General features: G+C 45.5%; 1 protein-coding gene across 1 annotated transcript; it reads right to left on the reverse strand.

Moving 5' to 3' along the window:
- Nucleotides 1–7,033: 7,033 nt before the first annotated feature.
- IRX6 (iroquois homeobox 6) lies at nt 7,034–21,114 on the reverse strand. The gene is made up of 6 exons (XM_088671291.1): nt 21,070–21,114; nt 18,967–19,224; nt 17,202–17,317; nt 14,288–14,595; nt 12,397–13,023; nt 7,034–7,146 (listed from the first exon to the last, which is right to left on the reverse strand). Exons 1-6 carry the CDS (start codon nt 21,112–21,114, stop codon nt 7,034–7,036), a joined length of 1,467 nt encoding a protein of 488 aa, XP_088527417.1.
- Between the last annotated feature and the right edge of the window lie 3,350 nt (nt 21,115–24,464).

Consider the following 24,464-nt stretch of genomic DNA (forward strand, 5'->3'; position numbering starts at 1 on the left):
TTGTGCTGCTTCTTCCTTGATCTCCTGGGCTTACCCAAGAAGGATGCAAGAAAAGGACAGGATAACAGACAGGAAGATATCATATTCATATATATATATATATATATATATATATATATATACACACACACACCAATGATTGAGCTAGATTTATATTAGGGAATGTGCATGCACATCAAATGTGCATGTGTGGCACACATAACCAAATGGTCTCTTGTAGCAGCCCTCAAACATCCAAAAGGTATTCACAAGAACAGTCACTCTTATAAACTCTTACATTTTGCTCTCGGGAAGAAGTGATTCACACATGCCTGCATTTGTTCCACTCAATGAGTTCTTGCAGGACCAGTGAGCTGCCTCTGTTGAAGAGAGTCATGCTTGAGGTGATGCCGGATGCTGTGAATGCTCTGTCAGTGGTGGTTGATGATCTGTGATGACTGTTTTCACTCATGCAAGCCAACACTTGCACTTACCATGGGCGAAGCCACATCTTCCGTTTTCAGTCCTGAGCTATTTTAGCATGCCACCAGATAGCAGAGAGGGAATAAACGAGGCAGGTCTCCTGGGGCAGCAAGTTCCACAGCAACAGCCCTGTCCTTGAACCTAATCCGCCACACCCTAGATGGTGGAGGGATGTATGCAGGATCACATGGTCAGAGGCAATCCTTTCACCTGACATCACAAGCCAAACCTATGGAGTCTGCTTGTTCATGATGAGCCACAAAATGCTGAGTAATATGCTGATGGAAAATCAAGTTCTCTACATACCAAGTCACATACTCTACATACAATTCACACAGGATACTCTGAGCTAGTCCTTCCCCTTTGCTAACTACATGCATGCCAGCAACATCTTCCCTGAAACATAAAATACACTTCAACCAACATGGGGCTTCCTCCAAGAGGGTAGCCAACTAAGGTTCTGTCCCTGTGGAGGGAAGTCTATCTACTCTGCAGTGACTACAGACTGAGCCAATCATGCACTAGCTGGTACATGTTGCCAGCACACATAGCGTTGTTGAGGGTGGAGGACTAGCCTATTCATTCCCACCAGCTCCTACATGCATTTGATACCCACAGGTACTGAATGCTTGAATATGGCTCAAGTGTTAACTAGTTCCAAAGGATAACTGGATGACCATTATGAATTGAGTTTTTGCCAACTGGAGGAGATAAAATAAGTCTATACACTTTTTTTAACTTATTGAATTGTTTGCATATGAAAGTTTTTTCCAGAGTGGGAACCACAAAGAAAAGGAACAAGGGTGGTTAGGTTGATGTACAGCAATTCTGTTGCAGTCTTTTAAACTTTGCTTTCCAGTGTGACCCCCCCACAATTTCCCTCAGAATGTCTTTATCACAAGTGGCGAAGCCCGGTGGGACTCGTAGGCAACAACCCTGCAAATCAACTCGTGTGCCTGAAATTTAGAGACCTTTCACTGGAATCTGTGGGTTTTCCTTCAAATGTAATGGGTTTATGATTCCAATGCAAATCCCTTTCAATCCTAGGATAGGTTCACGCAGGCATGTTCATCACAATCACTGCAGAATCAGCAGAGGGTTTGCCTAGCAGAATGACTTTGTCATAGTCCTAGCATCACTCCCTATCACCCCAAACTACCTGCTTTTCAGAGGATATTATTCACTCATTCAGCTACTAGTCACGAGGACTGTATTATCTTCCATATCAGAGATGGTATACCTTATGAAATTTGGTTGCTGGATATCATGATTAGGCCATTTGTGCAATCATGATTTGCTTACAGGCTTCCCATAGGCATCTGGTTGCCCACTATGAGAGGACAATGATGGACAAGATAGGCCTTTGGTCTGGTCCAACAAAGCTCTTCTAATTTTCTTAATTCAAGTTTGAATAACCAAGTGATTGTAAGCATGTGTTAATCAGTCACCAATAATATGAGTTTGGGCCATAGACCATATTGCCTCCCAAACCCCACACCTCCCTTCACCCCTAAGCTACTGCCCCATTTTTGCCTTGAATCCATGAATCAATCTTGACTCAATATCCTGGATTGATTGCACTGATTTATGAAAGCAGAATCCATTGGGCTTTATTGATCACAAATGACTTAATGTAAAATGTTGACCCTGTTGAACTTGGGGGAAAGCTGGTATTGGGTTGATCTACAGATGACCTCCTAATTAGCACAGTGATTAAATTATGGGCATGGCTTCCAGTGAATGGGGGATGGGTAGTTGGATGGAACAAAGCCACATTCTTCCCTTGGCCTCTGTGTGGGTTATTAGTCTGTCGAGAAAGTGTTTTGTGACACTTTTAATTAAAACTGAAGAATGCAGAAGGGTTTGCTCCTTTCTGTCTCATCCTTGTCCAATGCAGCGTTGCTCTTTTCACTGAATTAGGGATGATGACCCACTAACAATGGCCTACTTTGCCTGCTCCAGAACATGGTTATTCTCTCCTGGAAGGATGTGCCATGGCCTCTTTCAACAAACCAGACACAGACTCAAAGGAGTGGGAGCTCCTCTGCCCAGACCCGAGTACAGACTCTAGGACCAACCAGCTGTCCAAGGTCCTGAAATCCAATGTCTGACCAGGTTTCTTGTCCTACTCTGTGACCTATGCACATTATGAACTCTTCGTCTGTTGTCCCTATAATTCTAAAGGATATGAAAGATGGAAGGACCTCATAGTCCAGTGACAGAGCACATACTTTCCATGCAATGTAGTGCAGTATAGCAGTTGAATCCTAAACATTATACAGTGTTAGACAAGCACCATGGAGACCCTGTTTCAACACTCCCTTAAACTCACTGACTGGGATTGGGCAAGTCACTCTCTCAGCCTGACCTGGTTCACAAGGTTGTTGAGAGGATAACATGCAGTTGGGAGAAGTATATATGCAGAGGATGGGAGAAAAAAATGTAACAAAATAAACAAATCTCCATCAACTACAATCATTTCCAGTGTCAATAAAGGGAGAGACCAAAGTAGGCATTACCAGATCAGATGGGCAGTCACTCTTTTCTCTACATGAGTTGAATCCTGACAAGATGGAGGAACTGTTGGTGGGAGGTTCTAATGTCTGGGAATTTAATAATTGGCCTGTTCTATATGAGGTCACACTCAAATGGCTTCATTGACTAGGATTGCCTTTTACCAGCTCTGGCTGGTTTGCCAGCTATAGCCACTTCCATATATATAGTCTAGCTACAGTTCTATGTGCTCTGGTAACCTTGCGTCTGGGTTACTATAATGTACTGTATGTGCGGTTACCCTCTGAGACAGTTTGGAAACTTCAGCTTGTGCAAACTGTAGATAGTAGGGTGCTATCTTACAGCATCTGTGCAGGGTCATGTCACACCTATTTTATTTGGTCTGCGTTAGCCCCCAAGTTTGTTATTGAAGAGAAACATTACTGGGCCAAAACTAAGGTACCGTATTCATGTTGACATACAAAACACTTAACATATTGGGACTCCAGCAGCTGTTGGGTCCCTTATACCAGGCAACCAGGGCCTTGAGGTTCTTACAGTCATACCACTTTCCCTCCAAGGAGCTCAACGAATATATGGTGCTCCCTCTCCCCCTTTTATCCTGACAACAATCCAGCCCAAGACTGGCCCAAGGTCACCCAGTGAGCTTCATGACTGAATTAGGATGTCAACCCTTTTCTCTCAGCTTTTATCCCATGGCTCTTGTCCCATGGGCCGGGATTGTTTGCTGTATGGCAACCTGAAAAAGAGCCTTTTCTAGTGGCAGCCAGGCCACAGAATTGCCCACTCCGCAACCCCAGAGTCGCCCGCGACTGGACTTAGCGGTCAGGGGTCCCCTTTACCTTTACATAGAGGTGAACTTAGCTATTGCATCAATGGACTTCTGGTGCCAAGTCAAAGCACACTTCTTCATCCAGGCTGTTGGTGTTGCTGATTAGACTCTCCAAGATTTCAGAAATTGGGGTGTATTATGCAGGATGTTGTATTTCTACCCTGTTTTCAATTGTTGATGCATTATCATCATCATCATCATCATCATCATCATTGGCTTATCAATCATTTTCTAAACCTCTGTCTCAATGTGATTTGCACATAAAATAATTAAAAGCGGTTAAAAATACAAAAGCAACCAATAGATTTAAAACAAGACCAAAACCCTAACAAGCGAGCCCTTGTGGTAAACACCAATTTATCTTTCTGGGAAAGCCTGTGGAAACAAAAATGTCTTCAATTGTTTCCAGAAAGTGCAAATAGTGGATACCTGCTGTATCTCAACAGGAATGCTCTTCCACAGAACAGGAGCAGCCACACTAAAAACTGTAATCTGAGTTCCTCCTTGAAAGATCTACATTGGCTCCCAGTACGTTTCCGAGCACAATTCAAAGTGTTGGTGCTGACCTTTAAAACCCTAAATGGCCTCGGTCCAGTATACCTGAAGGAGCGTCTCTACCCCCATCATTCTGCCTGGACACTGAGGTCCAGCACCGAGGGCCTTCTGGCGGTTCCCTCATTGCGAGAAGCCAAGTTGCAGGGAACCTTCTCGGTAGTGGCGCCCACCCTGTGGAACACCCTCCCATAAGATGTCAGAGAGAAAAACAGCTACCAGATTTTTAGAAGACATCTGAAGGCAGCCCTGTTTAGGGAGGCTTTTAATGTTTAATAGATTATTTTATTTCATTTTTTCTGTTGGAAGCCGCCCAGAGTGGCTGGGGAAACTCAGCCAGATGGACGGGGTATAAATAATATATTACATTATTATTATTATTATTATTATTATTATTATTATTATTATTATTATTATTCCTGTAGAGCGGGTTTCTGAGGCCTTTGGAACTTGCAGGAGAAGCTCTCCCAGAAACTTTTATACATCTATTGCATGTATAAAAGATAAGGAAGTCTCTCAAGTAACATGCTCCTGAGCTATATAGGGTTTTTTATGTTAGTACCCGCACCTTAAACCTGATCCGGCAGCAGATTGGCAACTGATACAAATCTTGCTAGTTGGCTGCTTTATTCTGGTGGTAGTTTGCAGCCACAAACAACCTAGCTGCCACATTCTGCAACAGAATTGATAGTCTATATTTTTATCTGCATTTTATTGATCTGTTTGCAAATTGCCCTGGGGTTTATTTGGATGAAGGGTGGTTGAGAAGTGCAATAAATAAATAGATGAGAAATAAATAAAGTGCATGACCGCTTGGTATTGCTCTCTCTCACTCTCTCTCTCTCTCTCTCTCTCTCTCTCTCTCTCTCTCTCTCACACACACACACACACACACACACACAAACACGGCCTCTTCAAGGTCACACTTCTGTTTTGACAACATTCATTTGTTTGGTTTTTAATTAGAGACTTTAAAAAATACTTTCCCGTGATATCTTTGTACAAGGACAGAAAATAACAGACTTGCATTTTGCACTACCAAAGAATCCCCTTCAGAGTACAAGACAACATGGCTGACAAATACCTCTTATTTAAAAAATAAAAAAAGACAAAGGGGTTTTAAAAAGTGTCATTTTTGTTTGTTTTTGAAAGGATGGAGGAAGAAAGAAGAACCCCCATATCCCACATAGATTTTTGAGGAACAAAGGAAGATTGAGCGATCTCTCAGTAACCACGTTGACAGCTTGCCTCTCACAGAAGACAATGTTGGTCTATTAAAGAAAGAAGCCAAAGCCTCCCCCAAAATCAGGGTGCATTTTTTGAAACTTGTTTTGAAACTTACTAGACATTGATAAGAGTCCAATTATATATCTGGTGGCAAAATTCAGTGTGTGGGATGTGTTCATATAATGTAGCACAGAGAAGACCCTACAGCTGCTTTCCTGGTTGGACTTCCACTGGGGTCCCTTGAAAGTTGTGCATATATAGTATCATCTCTTCTCTTCCATTACCATGAGAAGCTGTAGCTGCAGTTCATGCTTTGGAGGGTGTGGAGAGAGAGAGAGAGAGAGAGAGAGAGAGAGAGAGAGAGAGAGAGAGAGAGAGAGAGAGAGAGAGAGAGAGAGAGAAGAAACATACATACATACATACATACATACATACATACATACATACATACACACAGAAAGAGAGAAAGGGAATTTGCATTGGGAATGACGGGTGTTCCTTCTGAAAGCCTGCAGGTTCCAAACCTTCTTGAGATGTTTCACCAGCATGCTGGATTTCATGAGCCTGAGAAAGAGAAAGGAGATCAGCACATATTAATTAGATTTCTGAACCACCCAGATATTACACCAACATAAAAGTACAAAAAAATTCCTTCAGTAGCACCTTAAAGACCAACTAAGTTTTTATTTTGGTATGAGCTTTCGTGTGCATGCACACTTCTTCAGATACCAAGTAGCTCATACCAAAATAAAAACTTAGTTGGTCTTTAAGGTGCTACTGAAGGAATTTTTTTTATTTTACTTCGATCCAGACCAACACGGCTACCTACCTGTAACCATAAAAGTACAAAGTTAGAATCAGATAACAGAGTTTTCTATCCAAGGAATAGGGAGGGAGGGAGGGAGAGAGAGAGATGATAGAGTATATGTGAGAAGGCTGTGGAAGCCACTACCATGGCTCTCCACCACAACTGGACAATTTTGCTAAAAAAAACTAGTAGCAGCCAGTGTTTGCAAACTGGGCCTGTTGCTTTCTTACCTGTTCTAGTGGGAACAGCTGTGAGTGTTTGGTAGTAGTATTATTATTATGGCTCAGTACTAGGCAATTTCCTATATGCCTAACAGACTAGCTGCCACTCTTCTGAGTCCATCTGGATTTTTTTTATTTTTAGGGCAGAGTGGTCAAGCACATGCTTTGCATGCAGAAGCCCCCAGGTTCAATCCCCAGCATCTCCTGGTAGGGCTGAGAGAAACCACTGTCTGAAGCCCTTGAGATCTGCAGGCAGTCAGTGTAGACAATACGGAGCTATCTGACTCAGTATAAGGCAACTTTCTAGGTCTCAGTGAATTACAGATAAGGTACCTTTGGGGAAGGTGGAAACCCTAAACTGAGGCATTTCTCAGCAATCACAGCTTACAGCATAAACTCTTCCGGTACTCACCTTTCTCACCTCTTCAGCACTGGCCTAAAAGCTGTTCTCAGTTTGTCTTTATGCTGACTGAGACAGACTTCGCTTAGGTCTAGGGAACCTTGCGTGCCTCTCATGTTTCTCCCAAACCCTGTTTTAACAAAAGAACATGTTTGTTTGGTTTTGTTTCTTTAAAAAACACACACAAAAACACCTTACTTGATTAGAGTCAATGGACAACTTTCCCCACTCTCTCCAACATTCCCAGATTTTGACTGTAAATGACTCTGTAATCAATATGCTGGACCCAAATGGTCTAGTGGAGGCATTACTGCAAAAATAGGGAGCCTGGCATTTTTGGACTTCCATCGTCCCTCACCATTTGCCACGCTGGCTGAGGCAAAGGGGAGTTTGAGTCCAACAATATTTGGAGGGCAATTGGTACTCCATCCCTGTGCTAATGGACCCCATACTGCTCCAGTTGATTCTCCCAACCCTCCAGAGCAATTATTTTTTGGTGGGCCTAGGGAACTGCAGTAGAGCTGGTGAAAACTGCCACCTCTGCCCCACCATCATGTGTATTAAGCAGGTGTCAGAAATCCAGCAATGAGATGTTTGAATGCAACTTATCCATTTCCCACCTTGTCAGACCTTCGTTTCAGAACCTGTGCCATTCCAAATGTTTTAGGACTCCAACCCACATCAGTCCCAGTCACATGAAGGGTTATAATCCAGCAACATATGGAGGACCACAAACTCCCCATCCCTGCCTTATTTCTTTCCACCCCCAAAATTAAACTCTGGTGCCATGAGATTGCCCATCATATTGCAAAAGAGAAACAAAATGAAATAAAGATTCCTGTGAGCCCATTTACAGAGGTTGCCATCTGTGCCTCTGAATGAGTCCCTGTTCTGGCCTGGCTTACTTTTCATTGGCCTCCATGTCAGGTGTGTGTGGCGGATTTTGCTGCATCTCTACACTGTATGAGATTGGATCATCCCAGCTCTGTCAACTCAGAGATGCAGCCAATGGACTGCCCATCTCACAGAGAAAGCTGACCATTGTCTTTCTGAGCCCTGAGCTCCCTTCTTTCCAGTCAGGAGACTCACACCCAGATGATTCAGGCAGGATTACACAGAATGCATGAGGGGCATTGACATTCCTCTGAAGGCAAATCATTCTTACAATTCCAAAAGTGAGCCTGTAAAGGAAATGCATTTTGACTTTTTTTTTATAAAAAAAAAAAAAGCTTGTTGCAATTTCCAGATATTTTGGAAAGCTGCTCCTGTGACTAACTACTTGAAAGCAGGATCTGGAGGTAGTATTTAGAAAGAAGAGAAGCATTCACCTCCTTAAGCCACCAATCATGTCCTATATTTGATTTTTTTTAAAAAAAAACAAATAAAAATGAAACACAGATATATAAATGCAGTTTAAAACAACAACACACACAAAGCACCAAACAAAAAAGGTAAATCAGATTATATAATCAGATATTGATTATCAGATTGACTGACTGATCAGAGATGATCAGATGATATTGTCAGAGCTGCAGTGGCAGAAGGAATGGTAAACTCACTTTCACATGGAAGATGGAGCAAGCTTGTCTTCTGCTGCTCCAGAGGGTAGGACCCAAACCAATGGATTTGAATTACAAGAAAGGAGATTCCACCTAAACCGTAGGAAGAACTTTCTGATGGTAAGAGCTGTTCTACAGTGGAACAGATTACCACAGATGGTAGTGGACTCTCCATAAAGAGGTTTCAAAATAGAAGGTGGGTGGCCATCTCTCAGGTATTCTTTAGCTGTGATTCCTGCATTGCACAGGGTTTGGCTATATGACCCTTCTGGGCTCCCTTCCAATACTACAATTCTCTGATTTGATATAACAATGACGTGTCTCTCCAATATTTGCCAAGCACCTCATTCTGTTTCCAGCCATAACTTGATACATCATCTAATACCGTAAAATGTCTCTGTAACAATCCAGGGCACACTGCAAGAAAAAAAGCCATTCCTTGTTTGTCATGTCCAAACGTGCAGTTCAAGATTTAAGGAAACTCTCTAAGCTTCAGCATAACACTGTCCTTATAGGAATATCCATGATACGAATTTCAGAAGGGGAAAGGGATAATCATTACACTAATGAACAAGTGCTAAGTGCTAACTGAAATAATGCAAAAAGTGAGGCAGGAGTGTCGATGATCACCTATTTGGGGAAACCTGAAGGTTTTCAAAAGTACCCCCCCCCAAAAAAAAACCATTTTAAAAAGTTTTTTATAAAAAGAATGGACAAAGCTCCATAATATAGCATTACAAAGACTGAACATGCTTAGTACCTACAGAATGTAGAGCGTCAGTTGGAAAAGAAAACAAATTGTGGAAGAAAAGGTTCTTGCTTCAGCCCCTTTACAACTTATGGTATCTAGAGGAAGAGATGGCTGGCAGGAAACCCGAACAGAATCTCTCCTGGTAAGAGCTCAGGATGCACTGCAAGATTTTATTGTAGGTTCTGTTTGATTATTTATAAGTTTGTTCCTGAAGCTTGCTTTGCTAACCCCTCTCATTTGTCTGTTAGAAATATCCGTTTGCACAGAGGGAGGGTTGTAGCTCAGTGGTAGAGCATCCAGAAGGTCCCAGGTTCAATCCTTGACATTTCCAAACAGGGCTGGGAGAGACCCCAGTCTGAAACCCTGGAAAACTGCATCTAGTCAGTGTAGACAATACTGAGCTAGATGGACCAATGGTCTGACTCAGTACAAGGTTGCTCTAGATATATATTTCTACTATTTTGCATCCTAGCATTCGACCCTTTTATGTGTGTGCTTGCTCCTACATATATAGGAACACAAGAAGATGCCTTATACCAAGGCATAAAGGATCTTCACTGGCACCCAGTACGTTTCCAAGTACAATTCAAAGTGTTGGTGCTAACCCTCAAAGCCCTAAATGGCCTTGGCCCAGTATACCTGAAGGAGCGTCTCCACCCACATCGCTCTGAGGGTCTTGTGGCGGTTCCCTCACTATGAGAAGCAAAGTTACAGGGAATCAGAAGGCCCTGCTCGGCAGTGACCCCGTCCCTGTGGAATACTCTCCCTTCAGATGTCAAGGAGATAAAGAAGACATCTGAAGGCAGCCCTGTATTGGGAGGATTTAAATGTTTGATGTTTTATTATGTTTTTATATATGCTGTAAGTCACTCAGAGTGGCTGGGGAAACCCAACCAGATGAGTGGAGTATTATCGTCGTTGTCGTTATCATCATCTTTAAGCTGCACTCCTGTATGCGCTTAAGATGGTGAAAGTCTCCATGCAGTCAAATGGTGCTTGCAGATGCAAGGGCGTACCCACCACGGGGCAAGTTAGGGCAGCTGCCCTACTCTAGAAGCCAGCTGCCCCCCCCACAAGGGCGTACCCACCGCGGGGCAAGTGGGGGCCGCAGGCTGCCCCTCCCTAGCAGGGCTGGTGGGCAGAGGCGGAGCACAGCCCGGCGGAGCGCGAGTTCGCCATTCCCGCCGCGCCGCACCCTCCCTCCAGCTCCCCGTCGCGCCCTCTGGCAAGGCCAAGCGCGGCGGGGAACCAGAGAGCGCGGCGCGGCGGGCGGGAACGCTGAACTCGCGCTCCGCTGGGCTGGGCTGGGCTCTGTCTCCGCCCACCAGCCCGGCGCATCTGACTGCACTTTCCCCGCCCACTTTGTGGCCCCTCCCCTTCCATGCCTTGGCCCCTCCCCTAGCCCCCCCCCTAGTTTTGATCCTGGGTACGCCCATGTGCAGATGCACTTCAGCAACACCACAGCAACACATACCGGTAGCACAGAAGAAACACACAACAACTTCCCGTGTGTTCAGTAAGCCATACTCCCAGAGAAGCAAACATGGGGGGGGGAGTATCATTCAAAATATGGTTGCATTAATCTATCTTTAGTCTTTAGGGCACAAGCACCCAATGTTTTGTCCTCCATATGTTGTTGGACTACAGCTCTCATCATCAAGGACCACTGAACACATTGGCTGGGGCTGATAGAAATTGGAATTCATCTGAAGGGTTGAGCCTTGGTTACCACAAAACAGTGGGTGGCACAATGGGTCCAGCTATTAACCAGAAAGTTAGTGGTTCAAGTCCACCCAGGGACAGCTGTGGGCAGAGGGTTGGACTAGATGACCCTCAGGGTTCCTTCCAACTCTACAATTCTATTATGATTTATTGAAGGCCCTAACCAAATGCTGAACCTTGCTGTGCTAACTTTAATCAGCAAGACATATAAAGAATCCTTCAGGTTTTAAGGCTGAACATTCCAGATTGAAATTTCTGCCTCCCCCCCCCCAAAAAAAATTCAGATCAAATCTGAATCTTTTTGAGGAAATTGGCTATTTCTCCCTGTACCTGTAGGTTGGATCAGCAGTGAGGACATGGCTCTGAGCATGTACAGAGGTCCATTTTCACCATTTAGTCAAAACCTAACTATATGATACTTAGCAGCTTCACCATATTGTTCTCTTGCTGGACTTACATTTGATTTTTGCCACTAACGTATTTTAAAATAAAATTTAAAAAATCCTTCCAGTAGCACCTTAGAGACCAACTAAGTTTGTCATTGGTATGAGCTTTCGTGTGCATGCACACTTTTTCAGATTTCATGCATGCACATGAAAGCTCATACCAATGACAAACTTAGTTAGCCTCTAAGGTGCTACCGGAAAGATTTTTTTTTTATTTTGTTTCGACTACGGCAGACCAACATGGCTACGTACCTGTACTTTTGAGTGGTGAACTTATTGCACATTGACTTTTCCTTGTCATGTTGTGGTGTCTCCTATACACTCTACTACATGGCAAGATCATTACTTCCCAGAAGTTCTTTGAGAAACAGATGGATTCACAAGACCATTTTGAACTGGCCAAGGCTCCTGCATTTAATTCTGAATTTCTCTTTCTACTTTTGTCACATTGACTTAGCTGCCTGAACATCCAGACATTGACACATCCAGACACATTTTGATGATATCCTGGTTTCCACCACCACATGGATCAACCCACACCTCAAACATTTTCAGAAGGATAACCAGTCACTGTTTCACCACAAAGACAAGGAAGATTCTGAATAACTTTGCCAACTCAAAATGGTTGTGTGAATCCACCGACTTGTCAAAGATTTCTCAGAATGAGAGTTAAGCTCACTCGTCTTTTGGATAATGCAGAAGAGGACATCGGTGCTCCTTCCCCAAAATGAGGGGAGAAATTTAGCATCCAGTAACTGCATGAAAAATGGCTGTGAATTATGTGGCCCTGGACCTAGAAAACCATGGCAGAGCTTTTGACACCACATAAACTTCCATTCGCTAAAATCAAGCAGTGCTTCTGGATATGGAAAGAAAGGGAGGAATCTCAAGAAGCTGACTACCTTCAGTTCCTGCTGAATACTGACAGGTCTCACCCAGCATGGGATAGGAAGCATAGTTTAAAGAGATGGACTGCAGGTTGAAGGTTGAATTCTTAAAGATCTTGGTCGGTTGGGCCAGCTCCTCCAAGGCCTTGTCATGAATAGACTGTGTTCTCACAAGGCTGCCCAGGGGCCTCTCTTCACCGCATTGTCCCACAGCCCCAGGGGGCCTTCCCCTGAGCACCAAACAGTCAGGGCTCTCTGTCCTTTGAGCAGGATGGCTCATGGGTCCCACAATCACATTGGCCCCCGCTGTGTGAGCTAAGGACCAGATCCTGGGCTTCTCAGGGGCTTCGTAGGGTTGTCCATGATTTCCAAGGCCACTCACCAAGGTGGCTCCTCCCTTGTGGCCAAGGAAGTCCCCTGTAACTGCCGAGTCACCTTTGGCACAGGAGAAGGCCTGGAAGTGGTTGGGCAGGCTAAGGCTGCAGTTGTTTTTTTCTGTCTCAGCCAAGGTGCTGCCCACACCGGGGCCTTCTTGGTGTGGATGCTTCGGTTCAGCCTCCAGCTTGATTTCAGCCTCCTCCTCGTCCAAGTCCTCCAGATCGCTCAGCTGCAATTCCTTTTCTTCTTTGCATCTTTTGGGATCTGTATTTTGGAATGAAAAGAAAGGGCAGAAAGTATATGTGTAAACAACAACCCACAAGAAGGTTAAGTAACTGCAAGGCCAGGCCACACACTAGCCTCAATGAGATATCACCTCAAGTGGCCAGCTGGGGACAACTGGTAGGGGTGGTGGATCCGGGACCCCAAGGAGAAGACCACTCATTGCCTCTTGAGTTTTTCACCCATGGCTGCCACTTGAGAAGAATGGGGCCACCACTAGCACTGCCTTCCCCTCTCTGGCCCTTTTTCTCCACCACCAGCTTCAGCATGCCAGGGCTTCTCTATGCCACCTCCAGTCACCTCAGGTGGAAAAGGAGGAGGCGGTGGTAGTGGTGGGGGAAGGGAAGAGGAGGAGAAGTGGCAGGGGGGCACAATTGACTGGTTTTGCCTCAAGCGGCAAAATGTATTGGGCTGGCCAGCCCTGAACTACCATGCCAAAATGCGAGGAGATCAGAACTTTGGACTTCTCATTTACAGACAGTGATAGTTTAGTACTTTCACATTCAGACAACCTCTAGCTAAATACCAAGGACAAGAAGCAAATAAGACAATCCCTTCATATGTGATATTGAATTAGACATTAGAATTATGGGCAAATTTTGTGTGTGTGTCTGTGTGTATTTAGTCACACTACATATAATCTAATTTATGGCACTCGCTGCTACAGAGATGTGGTGTGGGCTATTACCTTAGATGGCTTTTAAGATGGTTTATGAAAAATAATAATACAGTTCTATCAACGGCCATTCGTTGTGATGGCTGGATTCTGTATTCAAAGCAGAGACTGTACATATACCACTGAGCACAGGTGGGGCGCTGTGGGCTTCCTGGAGGCATCTGGTAGACCACTTGATAGACATTTGGTGTGATCCAGCAGGGCATCAAAAACTGAACATAAGAGGAGCCTTGAGAGATCAGATCAAAGACATACAGTAACTCAAAGTTGGAGAATATCTGTGTCCCTCAAGATGTTGCTGGACTACAACTCCCATCAGTCTTGATCCTGCCAGCTGGGGTTGATGGATTCTGCAGTCCAGCCACATCTGGAGGCCCAAAAGTTCTCCACCCCAGTCTATCAAGACCAGCAGCCTGCACTCCACAGTGGTCAACCAGATGGCTCCAGGAAATACAATATAATAATTATTTTGTTTTATGTTTTCCTCCAAAGAACCCATTATATCTTCACAACCACTCTGTAAGGTAGATTAGATCAAGAGGCATCCAGCAAGTCCATTTCCAAGCCTACCTTTGCTTTCATTTTCACTGCCACAGTCTTCCCCATTCCTTCTACCATCCTCTCGCCTCTCTTCACCTGCTTTGTTTTTTGGAGACCAGGTCATCTTATTCTCTTTCTTGAGCCTTCTCCGAGCATTGGCGAACCAGGTAGAGACCTGAGTGAGGGTCATCTTGGTGATGATGGCCAGCATGATCTTCTCTCCTTTGGTAGGGTAGGGGTTTTTCCGGTGCTCATACAGCCACGTCTTCAAAGTGCTAGTGGTCTCTCGGGTGGCATTCTTGCGTCTGGCTGAGCTGCTAAAATCCACTGTTCCATATCTGGCAGGGAGATAGAGATGCTGAGCATGATTTTCTGAGCCAGTATGGAGGTGCATATGCTACTTTTCAGGCAGAATGGAACCACAAAATGGTACAGTGTCAAAATGAACACAACTTCTCTGTAACTGGGAAATAATTTCCATATCAACAGAGGCATTGACCAATGAGAAGATAACTACAGACCATTCATAGGCTTAAGAACATAAGACATGCCTGCTGGATGAGACTAGTGGCACATCTAGTCCAGCATCCTGTTCTCACAATGCCAACCAGATTCCCAAGGGATACCCACAAACAAGACCTGAGCACAAGAGCAGTTTCCAGCAACTAACAGCATAATGTCTCCAATTGTGGAGGTCATTTGTTGGTGATCCGAGGCAAATTTACTCACAGGTTTGATCCACTGAGTACAATGGGACTTACTCCCCAATAAGAGTGTTTAGATAGAATTATATACACACAGGGGAGCATGTTCTATTAAACTCAATAGGACTTCTGAGCATACCTGCAAAGTATTGCATTTCTACACCTTTTGCTTTCATCAGGTCTAAAAGATGGCGAGAATGAGAAATGTTACTCAAAAATATTTTAATTGAATATTCTAGTCATTTGCATCTTGCAGGTGAGAAGTTCTTTCTTCTATTTATTTAAAAAAGAAAAGCACTGGATGGAGTGAGATAGAAACTACTTCCTCTTCAGATTCCTATTGGCAATGCCATCTTATGCATGTTTACTCAGAGGTAAATCCCTCTAAGTTCAATGTGGCTTACTCTCTTGTAAGTGAATATAGGACTTCAACCTAAGAACACCCACACACATCACCCAACAGCTATAAAACAGAAAACCAGCAGGCCATACTTTTCCTCATTGTGACTTCTCAGTGCTGTGGGAAGTTTAAGATAGAAGAGGGCTACCAACAGAAAGTGGAAAAGGGGAGAGTTATGGGGAATTGTGCATCCCCCCCCCATATGTTGTTGGACTCCAGCTCCCATCATCCCTAATCACTGGCCACACTGGCTGGGGCTGATGGAAGCTGGGATCCAACAACATCTGGAGGATTGCGGGATCCTCATCTGGGTTGCAGTTTTATAAAATTATGCATGGCATGGAGAAAGTGGGTAGAGAAAAGTTTTCCTCCCTCTTTCATAACACTAGACCAGGCATCCCCAAACTGCGGCCCTCTTAATGTTTTGGCCTACAACTCCCATGATCCCTAGCTAACAGGACCAATGGTCAGGGATGATGGGAATTGTAGTCCCAAACATCTGGAGAGCCGAAGTTTGGGGATGCCTGCACTAGAACAATGCTGAAAGATTCATCACAGATAAAAATAATTACAGTGGTACCTCGGTTTATGAACACAATTGGTTCTGGAAGTCTGTTCATAAACTGAAGCGTTCATAAACTTTCCCATTGAAAGTAGTGGAAAGTGGATTAATCTGTTCCAGACAGTCCGCGAAGTACTTAAACCAGTGTTTCTCAACCTTTTTTGGGCAAAGGCACACTTGTTTCATGAAAAAAATCACGAGGCACACCACCATTAGAAAATGTTAAAAAAATTAACTCTGTGCCTATATTGACTATATATAAAGTAATTCTTCCACGGCACACCAGGCAACATCTCGCGGCACACTAGTGTGCCGCGGAACAGTGGTTGAGAAACACTGACTTAAACTGAAGCGTTCATAAACTGAAACATGGGTGTAATTGGTTCCGGAAGTCTGTTCATAAACTGAAGCTTTCATAAACTGAAGTGAACTTTCCCATTGAAAGTAATGGAAAGTTAATTAATCCGTTCCAGATGGGTCCGCGGCATTCGTAAACTGAAAATTCGTAAACTGAGGTGTTCATAAACTGAGGTTCCACTGTACTTTACATACCGGTAGTGGATAAATTCTTCACATAGCACCTAGTTAAACTATGGAATTCCCACAGGAGGCAGTGATGGGAACCAATTTGGATGAAAGAGGATTTTTGATGGCTGTGAAAGATGAATTTATGGAGGATACCAGTGCTACAAGCCAGAATGGCTGTGTTTTGCCTCCACAGTCAGAGGCAGTAATGCTTCTGAATACCCACTGCTGGAAACCACAGGAGGGAGAGTGATCTCCTGCTCGGGTCCTGCTTGACTGTTTCCCACAAGCATCTGGTTGGCCACTGTGAAAACAGCATGCAAGACTAGATGGGCCATTGGCCTGAACCAAATACAAAGATTTAGACAAACCCCAATGCTATATTGCTTAATAATTATAATAGTGATTATTATGAAAAAAAAATACAGATCTTGGTGCTGGCCTGCCCTCTTTTGCATGTATATATTGCTAGGCCAGATGAAAGGTTGTACTGATAGCAGAGCAACTAGCTTACAAAGGTCAGTGACAAAGCACGCCTAGCATTCCAGGCGCCACTGCAAAAGCAAACTTTCGAATGGAGTCGTGCCATTCCTGATGGCTGCTCCCCAGATCGCCCGGGATTAATACACAGAGAGACGAGTCAATTGGTAGTGCGGAGGAGGGAGAATGTCGGAGGTTTGCCACTGCTGTAGCTCCCAACAGTCGCGGGCAGATCTAAAGAGCTCCCGCTCGGCAGATCAAAGCGCTTGTTACCTGTCGTATTGGTACTGCCCAAAGGAATGCTCGTAGGTGTAGTAGGCGGCGGCCGTGGGCTGTGCAATCCCCGCGTGCAAAGCGGAGGCGCCGTCCTTGATGTCGTACTGGGAGTTCTAGAAAACGCATTAAAAGAGTGTTTTAAGGCTGATTACTAAGGGAGACCCCCGCATGCTTTTTCCTTCCTTTCCAATCCACCCTACTCCGGGCCGAGATGCCCCAACTAACCAATTGCAATGACTGCGTGAAATCGCACCCGCTACTCTGGATTCCTTAATCCGGATTAAGAACCTTCTGGACTAATGGGAGCGTTTAGGCTGTGATTCTGTTCAGGCTTTCATGGGAGTAAGCCCCAGCTGCGAACAGGACTATTTGGGCACGATTCCCGAAGTTGCTATTTCTTCCCGTTTGCGTTGAGGCCAGGGTTGACTATACGCATACACAATTCCCATGTTGGGTTTTCACCTCCATGGTGCGATCCTGAAACTGCAGTCCTAAAACACATTTACTGAGCAGCAATTACCGTTGAACAAATGGGACCTGTTTTCAAATAAACAGATAGCGAGCTGCATTGTTAAAATTCTACCAACTTTAACGCAGAGCTCGTCCCACCTTGATGCTTTTTAACTAAAAATTCCTAAATTTTGTTTCGCTTGGAAGTCAAGGATGGGTGGATCGGCTAGAAAGGGGGGATAGTTTTTTTATGAACTTATCATAAATATTAAGTTTCTGAAGCATGCTAGTTTTATAAAAAACGACCTTAGCGTGTAATTATAATGACATTTGCCAATGTGTACTCACAGGGACTCACAGGGAATTACTTCTGAGATGACAATAGAATTGGCCCACATTCGTCTCCCTCTTTTTGGTCTCCTCTCCTGATCAGTGTAGTAACTGCAAGCTACCTCGGGGCAGAGACCCTTTGTGTATGATGAGCGAGGTACAGGGATGGAGCTCTTTATTTTATTTTTACATTATCTCGACATCGTTTTGGGAGCAACGCACGACAATTTAGAAACAAGACAAAACAATAGGTCCCGCCTTCAATGAGCTTACAGTCGCAAATCATCCATAGAAAGTGGAGGAGAGGTTTCTGCTTCGAATATAAGAATTGCTCTTGAGGAATTTGGGGACCCGAATCTGTGCACAACAGCGAGTCCCCCTTTCCACATGCGCTTTGGTTTTGTTCAGATGCCAGTTAAATTCATCGCGCGCTCTTCCAGGTGAATGTGGACAGGGACCGCTGCCCGGCGGCTCGAGTCTATGGATGTTTGCTCAGAATAAAATTGTACATATCCCCGAGCCCTCCGGAAAGGATCCCAAACCTATGACAGGAGGAGGAGTAGACCCAGTTGTGTTCAGTGGGGCGGGCCTACTCCTACCTTGGAGTGCCTAAGGTTACACTCAATACTCAGCAGGTCTACACCCCCCCCCCCAAATCCCAATATGTCTACTCGGAAATAAGTAGCACGGATCTCAGTGGAGCTTTATAATTTCCTAGTAAGAATTGTACGCTAGGAAAGACACTCAGAAGGGAACCAAACCTCAAGGAACAGCGCAGGATTTTACTTCCGAGTAAACATCATCGCCTTGTAATGTAAATGCATTCTGATTTCCACTCCCCTCCCCCCAGCTGCAAAATTGCTAATACGATTAGGTGCATTACCAGGTCAACAGGGACTAGCGCCCCCTTTTCCTCTTGGTAACCAAATTGTAACGCGAAAGTCATAGGGGAGCGGAAGGCCTGTGCCTTCGCTTCACTCACCAGCGTGGTATACAGTGTGGACGGATCCGCTCCGTACGGAAGGTAATTGGCGTAACTTTGGCCAGCCGCAGCTGCGTAGGGCGAGCTGTACATCCCCAGCGCCGCATTGAGGTCTGTCCTGGAGCCGGCCAACAGCCTGTTCTCGTAAGAGGGGCAGCAGAGGGTGGCCGTTTGGGAAGAAGATCCCGAGGACACATCGGAGACGGATCGGGTCCCTGAGTCACAGCAAGTGGTGCTAGAGGTGGCTGAGACGAAAAACTGGAGTTCAGAGAGAGAGAGAGAGAGAGAAATAATTAGAAAAACGCAAGAAAGAATGTCGAGAAACAATTTCACGTTAATTGCAAAGCACGTTTGGAGTGGGTGGGTGCTGGGGGAGAAACCCTTGTTAGCCCTGAAGAAACGGATGGTGCTTCCTTCCGAGTAGGATCCAGCCGGTCAATGGGGCTGTGGAGATCCAGGGGTCCGGAGGAGGCTCTCCAAAGCGGGTCACCAGAAGTGCAGAGTCTCCTAAGCCAACCCCAATTTACAGCAAAGGAAGCCCCCAAAGCGAATGTAATGTTTTGCTTAGAATTCCTGATCCACCGAGTGGCTTGCAAATCTTAATGGAAAGGGAGAGAGGGGGAAGGTACCATAGTGGCAAGCCGGATGAGTCTCTTAAAAGATACCACCTTCCCTTAAATTATATGGGGTGGGGGGAGGATGCAGGTAGCATGGAGGGGAGGCTGTGCAGGTGTAATACGGTGGGAGGCTTCCAGCTTCATCCGCAGAGGCACGAAGTCGGCGGGGATGAGGCACCTGGGACCGAAGTCAGGCAGGGAGGCTTGGAAAGCAAGGGGAAGTAGAAAGGTTTCTCCTATGAGAGAGCAACGGATACCAGGCAATTAAAAGACCGATTTTTTTTCCTTTAAAGTATATATAAGATAAGCCTGGGAGAGACACCCCCCACCTGAAAGCCTGGAGAACAGCTGCCAGTCAGTGTACACAATACTGAACTGGATGGACCGATGGTCTGACTCGCTGTAAGACAGGTTCCTGAATTCTAGATCAAGTCATAGTATACTTTTGCAATTTGCATTACACCGTGTGACACATTAGCGTAAATGACACTGAATTGACTGCATACGCTGTTATTCTTTCTCTCATATGCACACCTCACCCTCCCAGGTCTCTACCCCCGCCTACCCCTCAGGTAAAAAGAAAACAAATAAATGGGGGAGGGGACTGACTCTCGTGAATTACACCGCAATAAGCAGAATCCGAAATCCAAATCTAAATTGGACTACGAAAGCGTGTGGGCTCAGCAGCAATCGACCCCTTCCTAAACGGGACTGACTTCTCAATCAGGTGTGCGTAGGAATGCTTCTTCGCGTGAGAAAACTGCGACGAGTGAATAAGTTCCATTTGAATCGATTGGATTTCCTTTCCAAGTCAGTATCTTCCAAGTTAGTACTGTATCTTATAACAGCTTTGGTCGCCTTGGCAAAACTTTATTTCCAAGTTATTTTCTCACTCAAAGAACCGTATGTCAATATTTATTGGATCTGAGAGGAAGGGGGAGCACACCCAAACTGTGCCAGTCCTATAAATAACCTGTACCCAAACAACACATACACGGATCGCCTTCAGTGGAAAATCAATAAGAGATTTGCAGATCAACTGAACTTCAGGAATCTCACACACCCCCTTCCGCCTAAACTTGCCACCACTTAAAACTGAACAGGTAGTCATGAGGGGAAGAGAGGGCAAGAAAAACAAATTCTTGCTGCGATCCTCTGGATCTTTCCTCTGGATTGAATCCCATTGGAAACAGCCTGTCTTACTCCTGAGTAAACTTGGGTAGGAGCAGTGTGCCGGTTCACCATATTCCCCCATTCATTCAAACACGCGCACGCAGACACCCATCACCACACAGATCAAAGGAAGGTGGGAGGGGGCGACGCAGCATCTCCTCCAGATATTCATTTGAAACAAACAAACAAAAATGATTAAAACTAGATAAATGAAAAGGAGGCTTTGAAAAGATACCTGACATTGCACGCCACGCCACAGACCCGGTTCTTCCCCCCCCCCACTAAAAAAAAAGTGGTGGGTGTTTGGACTTACCTGAGAAGACGTGTTGTAAGGATAGCCAAGCTGTGAAAAAGACATCGTTGCTTTCCAGTTTTGTTTGGGGTGGGTTTTCTTTTTTTGAACGGAGGTTTGGCTGACCCCCCTTTCTCCCCCCTCCCCAAATCCTTCGCCACTGAGACCTCCCCCTCCTTCCCTCCTGACCCACCTTTTCACACCCCCGTCCCCACGCTGCCTCTTGATGACGATCAATTACGAGCAGGATTGATATGGATTATTTTTATTTCTTCCCTTCGCAGAACCCCCCCCCCCGCCCTCTCTACACACGTGAATTATAAATGATTGCAAGCGGGCATCTGCGGAAAAGAGGCTCGCAGCCTCCGCCGGAGCTCCCCGCCCGCCCCCTCCTCATCCTGGTGCTTCTTGGAAAGAGAGGGGGGCTATAAATATAGATATATATCATTTATCGATGGATAGATAGATAGAATCTATGGAGGGGGGAACAGCTCAACAGAGGACGAGTTTCGTTGGAGAGGCGGGGGAGGGGAGGGGAGAGGAGGATGTTGGAAAGAAATTGGCGATGGTGGTGGTGGTGGTGGAGGGGTTCCCGGAGAGGGTGGCTGGGAAGGAAACGTCAAAGCTGGCAAGCCGTGGAAGAGTTCGCTTGTGCATTGTTTTTCTCTTCCCGTTCGAGTCCTTTCGCGCGCCGCTCCCCAGCCAGCGGAGCCGAGTGACGTCATAAGTAATCCCGAGATCTTCGTGCCAATCCTGAGCCTCGCGCTGAGCATCTTAAAAGGCGCCCTTGCTTGTATCAGGCATTGTTGTTGTCATTGTTGTTGTTATTTATTCCGTGAACGGTACCTCTGAGCACGTCAAATTTAAAGGCAGAGCCCTGACCTTGCCTCTCTTTTTTTTTTTTGCAGAGGGTAATGACAAGCAGTAGTGTGGTCAGTTTGAAAGTGCAGGCCCCCTTCAGGCCCTCCCCTAACCACGCCCCTTTCTGCCTATACAACCAAAGTGTATTGTTGTCGACCAAGGCAGAAGCAATGACTTCCATGACCAACCAGCTTCCCCCGGTTTCCTTTACTCCCAGCTCACACTTGCGCCAACCAGCCCGAGGAAGAGTTTTAGTGCACTCTGAAGCTTACTAACTCTTTTGCTACATGTTTGTGTTGGAAAAGGATTCATGGGATTTCCCCCCCCCCCGCAAAAACAACAACAACAGACATGCATGCTCACATAACCTTTCCCTCCCCCAGCTTAGTTTATTTGGTGGGTTTCTCTATACAACTACTACTGCTACTACTACTACTATTAGGATTGCTATATATCACCACATGCCTCTGCTGTGAAACAAACGGACAGCTTTATTCTTGTCCGTTCCTGATGGGAGAGGGTTAAATATCTCCCTCTATATATCGCTAGTTCTTGTTGCTGTTCGTTTGTTTGCTTTCCCATACCTCTCTCCTCCCCTCTCTCTTTTCAGACAACCCAAACCCAGATTTGAGAACACAAAAGGGCAGAATTCACCTTTATGTTCCTCCGCTGCAGCGTTATCGCCACCAGCGGGAAGAAACACTACGTTTCCTTCACCACCTACCGTAGAGAAACACACTTGCATCCCCTAGGGGGCTCTCCCCCATTCACCCCACAGGAACAAATGAAATCTCGGGAGCTGTTGTTTACCATTCTATACCCGTCCTATGATGTCCAATCCTAATCTCAGTCCTAGGCGTGTTCAATTCAGTTAAATTAAATGGGCTTTAGCGCCAGCTAAAATGCCTGCAGGATCGCGACCTGTTTTTCTTTCCTCCTTTCCATTCTTCAAATCAGCATGGGATGCGCTCATTGGTCCAATGACAGATCAGGAAGACCATTTTCCCAGTCAGTATAACTCCATAAATCCCTTACCTGTCCCCAACCCCATGGCCACCCCATAGGCACCCATAATCCTTAGTAACGTCGTCACCAGCCGTTGTCACCCTGTAGGCCCTACAGTGGGGGGCGTAGCAATCCCTTGCACAAGCACTCCTTTTCCTGCTGGACCCATAGCTAAATAAAGGCTGTAATAGAGGATCACGGTGAAACTTTGTTCATAGCCATCTCTCGCCTACCCGTTCCATTCTCTTCCGGTCGAAATATGGTTGGTAAACTGCGAGAGTGAGAAGCCCCTTTTTGCGCGGGTTGCTCTTTACAAATACCTGTACGTATATTGATGGCGCAAGAATTACTATCCCATCTCATTTTTAAACCTTCACTCTTAAGGTTTTCTCCTCCTAACTCCTTAATACACCCCCCCCAATCTAAACACACACAACCAAAAAAAGGTCTTAAAACATATGCAATCCTATATACACTTGCCAGGTACTAAGCCTCATTGTACTCAATGGGGCTTACATCTGAACAGATGCTCTATCCTAAAGTTAATGGAGTCCCTCCAGCCAGAAACTTTGTACTGCTGCAGCCTTTCCAAACGCGGCTGTGTTCTCTCTCCTCCACCCTCAGGCAACCCACACGCACTTTATGATCTTCTGGATCAATCCGTCGACCACCTGGAAAATGCGTATTTAACCTGGCTGTAAAAAGACACAACTTTTATTGGCGTGTGATGATTATATTACTATAAAAGGAATGACCCCCCCCGCCCCGTTGTCGACCGTCAGTGCACAAATGATTTCAACGTATTTCTCTCTCCCCCCCCCACCCCCCCCGCTCTCATCACTGACTCATCTTCCCTAACCAAGGGATCCATATTTTATGAGCTAGGTTTCCAAACAGGGAAATGGTGCAGCAGGTGATTCTAGAGTGGCACCAGACTTCCTGGATCCGGAGCATCCGCGGAGTGCTATGCATGGTCAGCGAAGTTCCACTCAATGGACCTTCCTCCTGGGTGGACATGCATTCTACGGGGTTGAGCTGTAGGACGCCATGGAGCCTTATGCACGCTTACTTGGGAGTAAAGTGCAACTGAATTCAATGGGAGGGGCGGGAGGGCACTTACTTCTGAGTAAGCACGCACTGGATCAGCGTGTTTGAGAGAGAGGATGGGAACTGGGAGAATCGGGACTGCCACGCCTTTCAATGATTAATCTAATGGATTGATCTGTTTTACGGTTAATTGATTAACTCAGTTCACCAATGCCTACTTTGAAATGCGAATAAAACAATAGTTGGGGCTTTGGCGTGTGTGTTTCAGGTGTGGCTCACCTGTGGCCCTCCATATACTGTTGGACTTCAGCTCCCAACACCCCCAGCCAGCATGGTCAGTGACCACAGGCGATGGGAGTTGAAGTTCGAGACTGGTCTTAGTTGCTAGCTGCCTGCCTCATACCCAGATAGAGTTTTAGAAGGGACCTCTCCCTTTCACCCTGGCACGGAAAGGAGCGCCTCTCCTAACATGGGGACTCACCATGGGTGGCGCCAGAGGGGGG

This window comes from Zootoca vivipara, chromosome 6 (assembly GCF_965207765.1).
Source record: "Zootoca vivipara chromosome 6, rZooViv2.hap1.1, whole genome shotgun sequence".
In the NCBI taxonomy this organism is placed as follows: domain Eukaryota; kingdom Metazoa; phylum Chordata; class Lepidosauria; order Squamata; family Lacertidae; genus Zootoca; species Zootoca vivipara.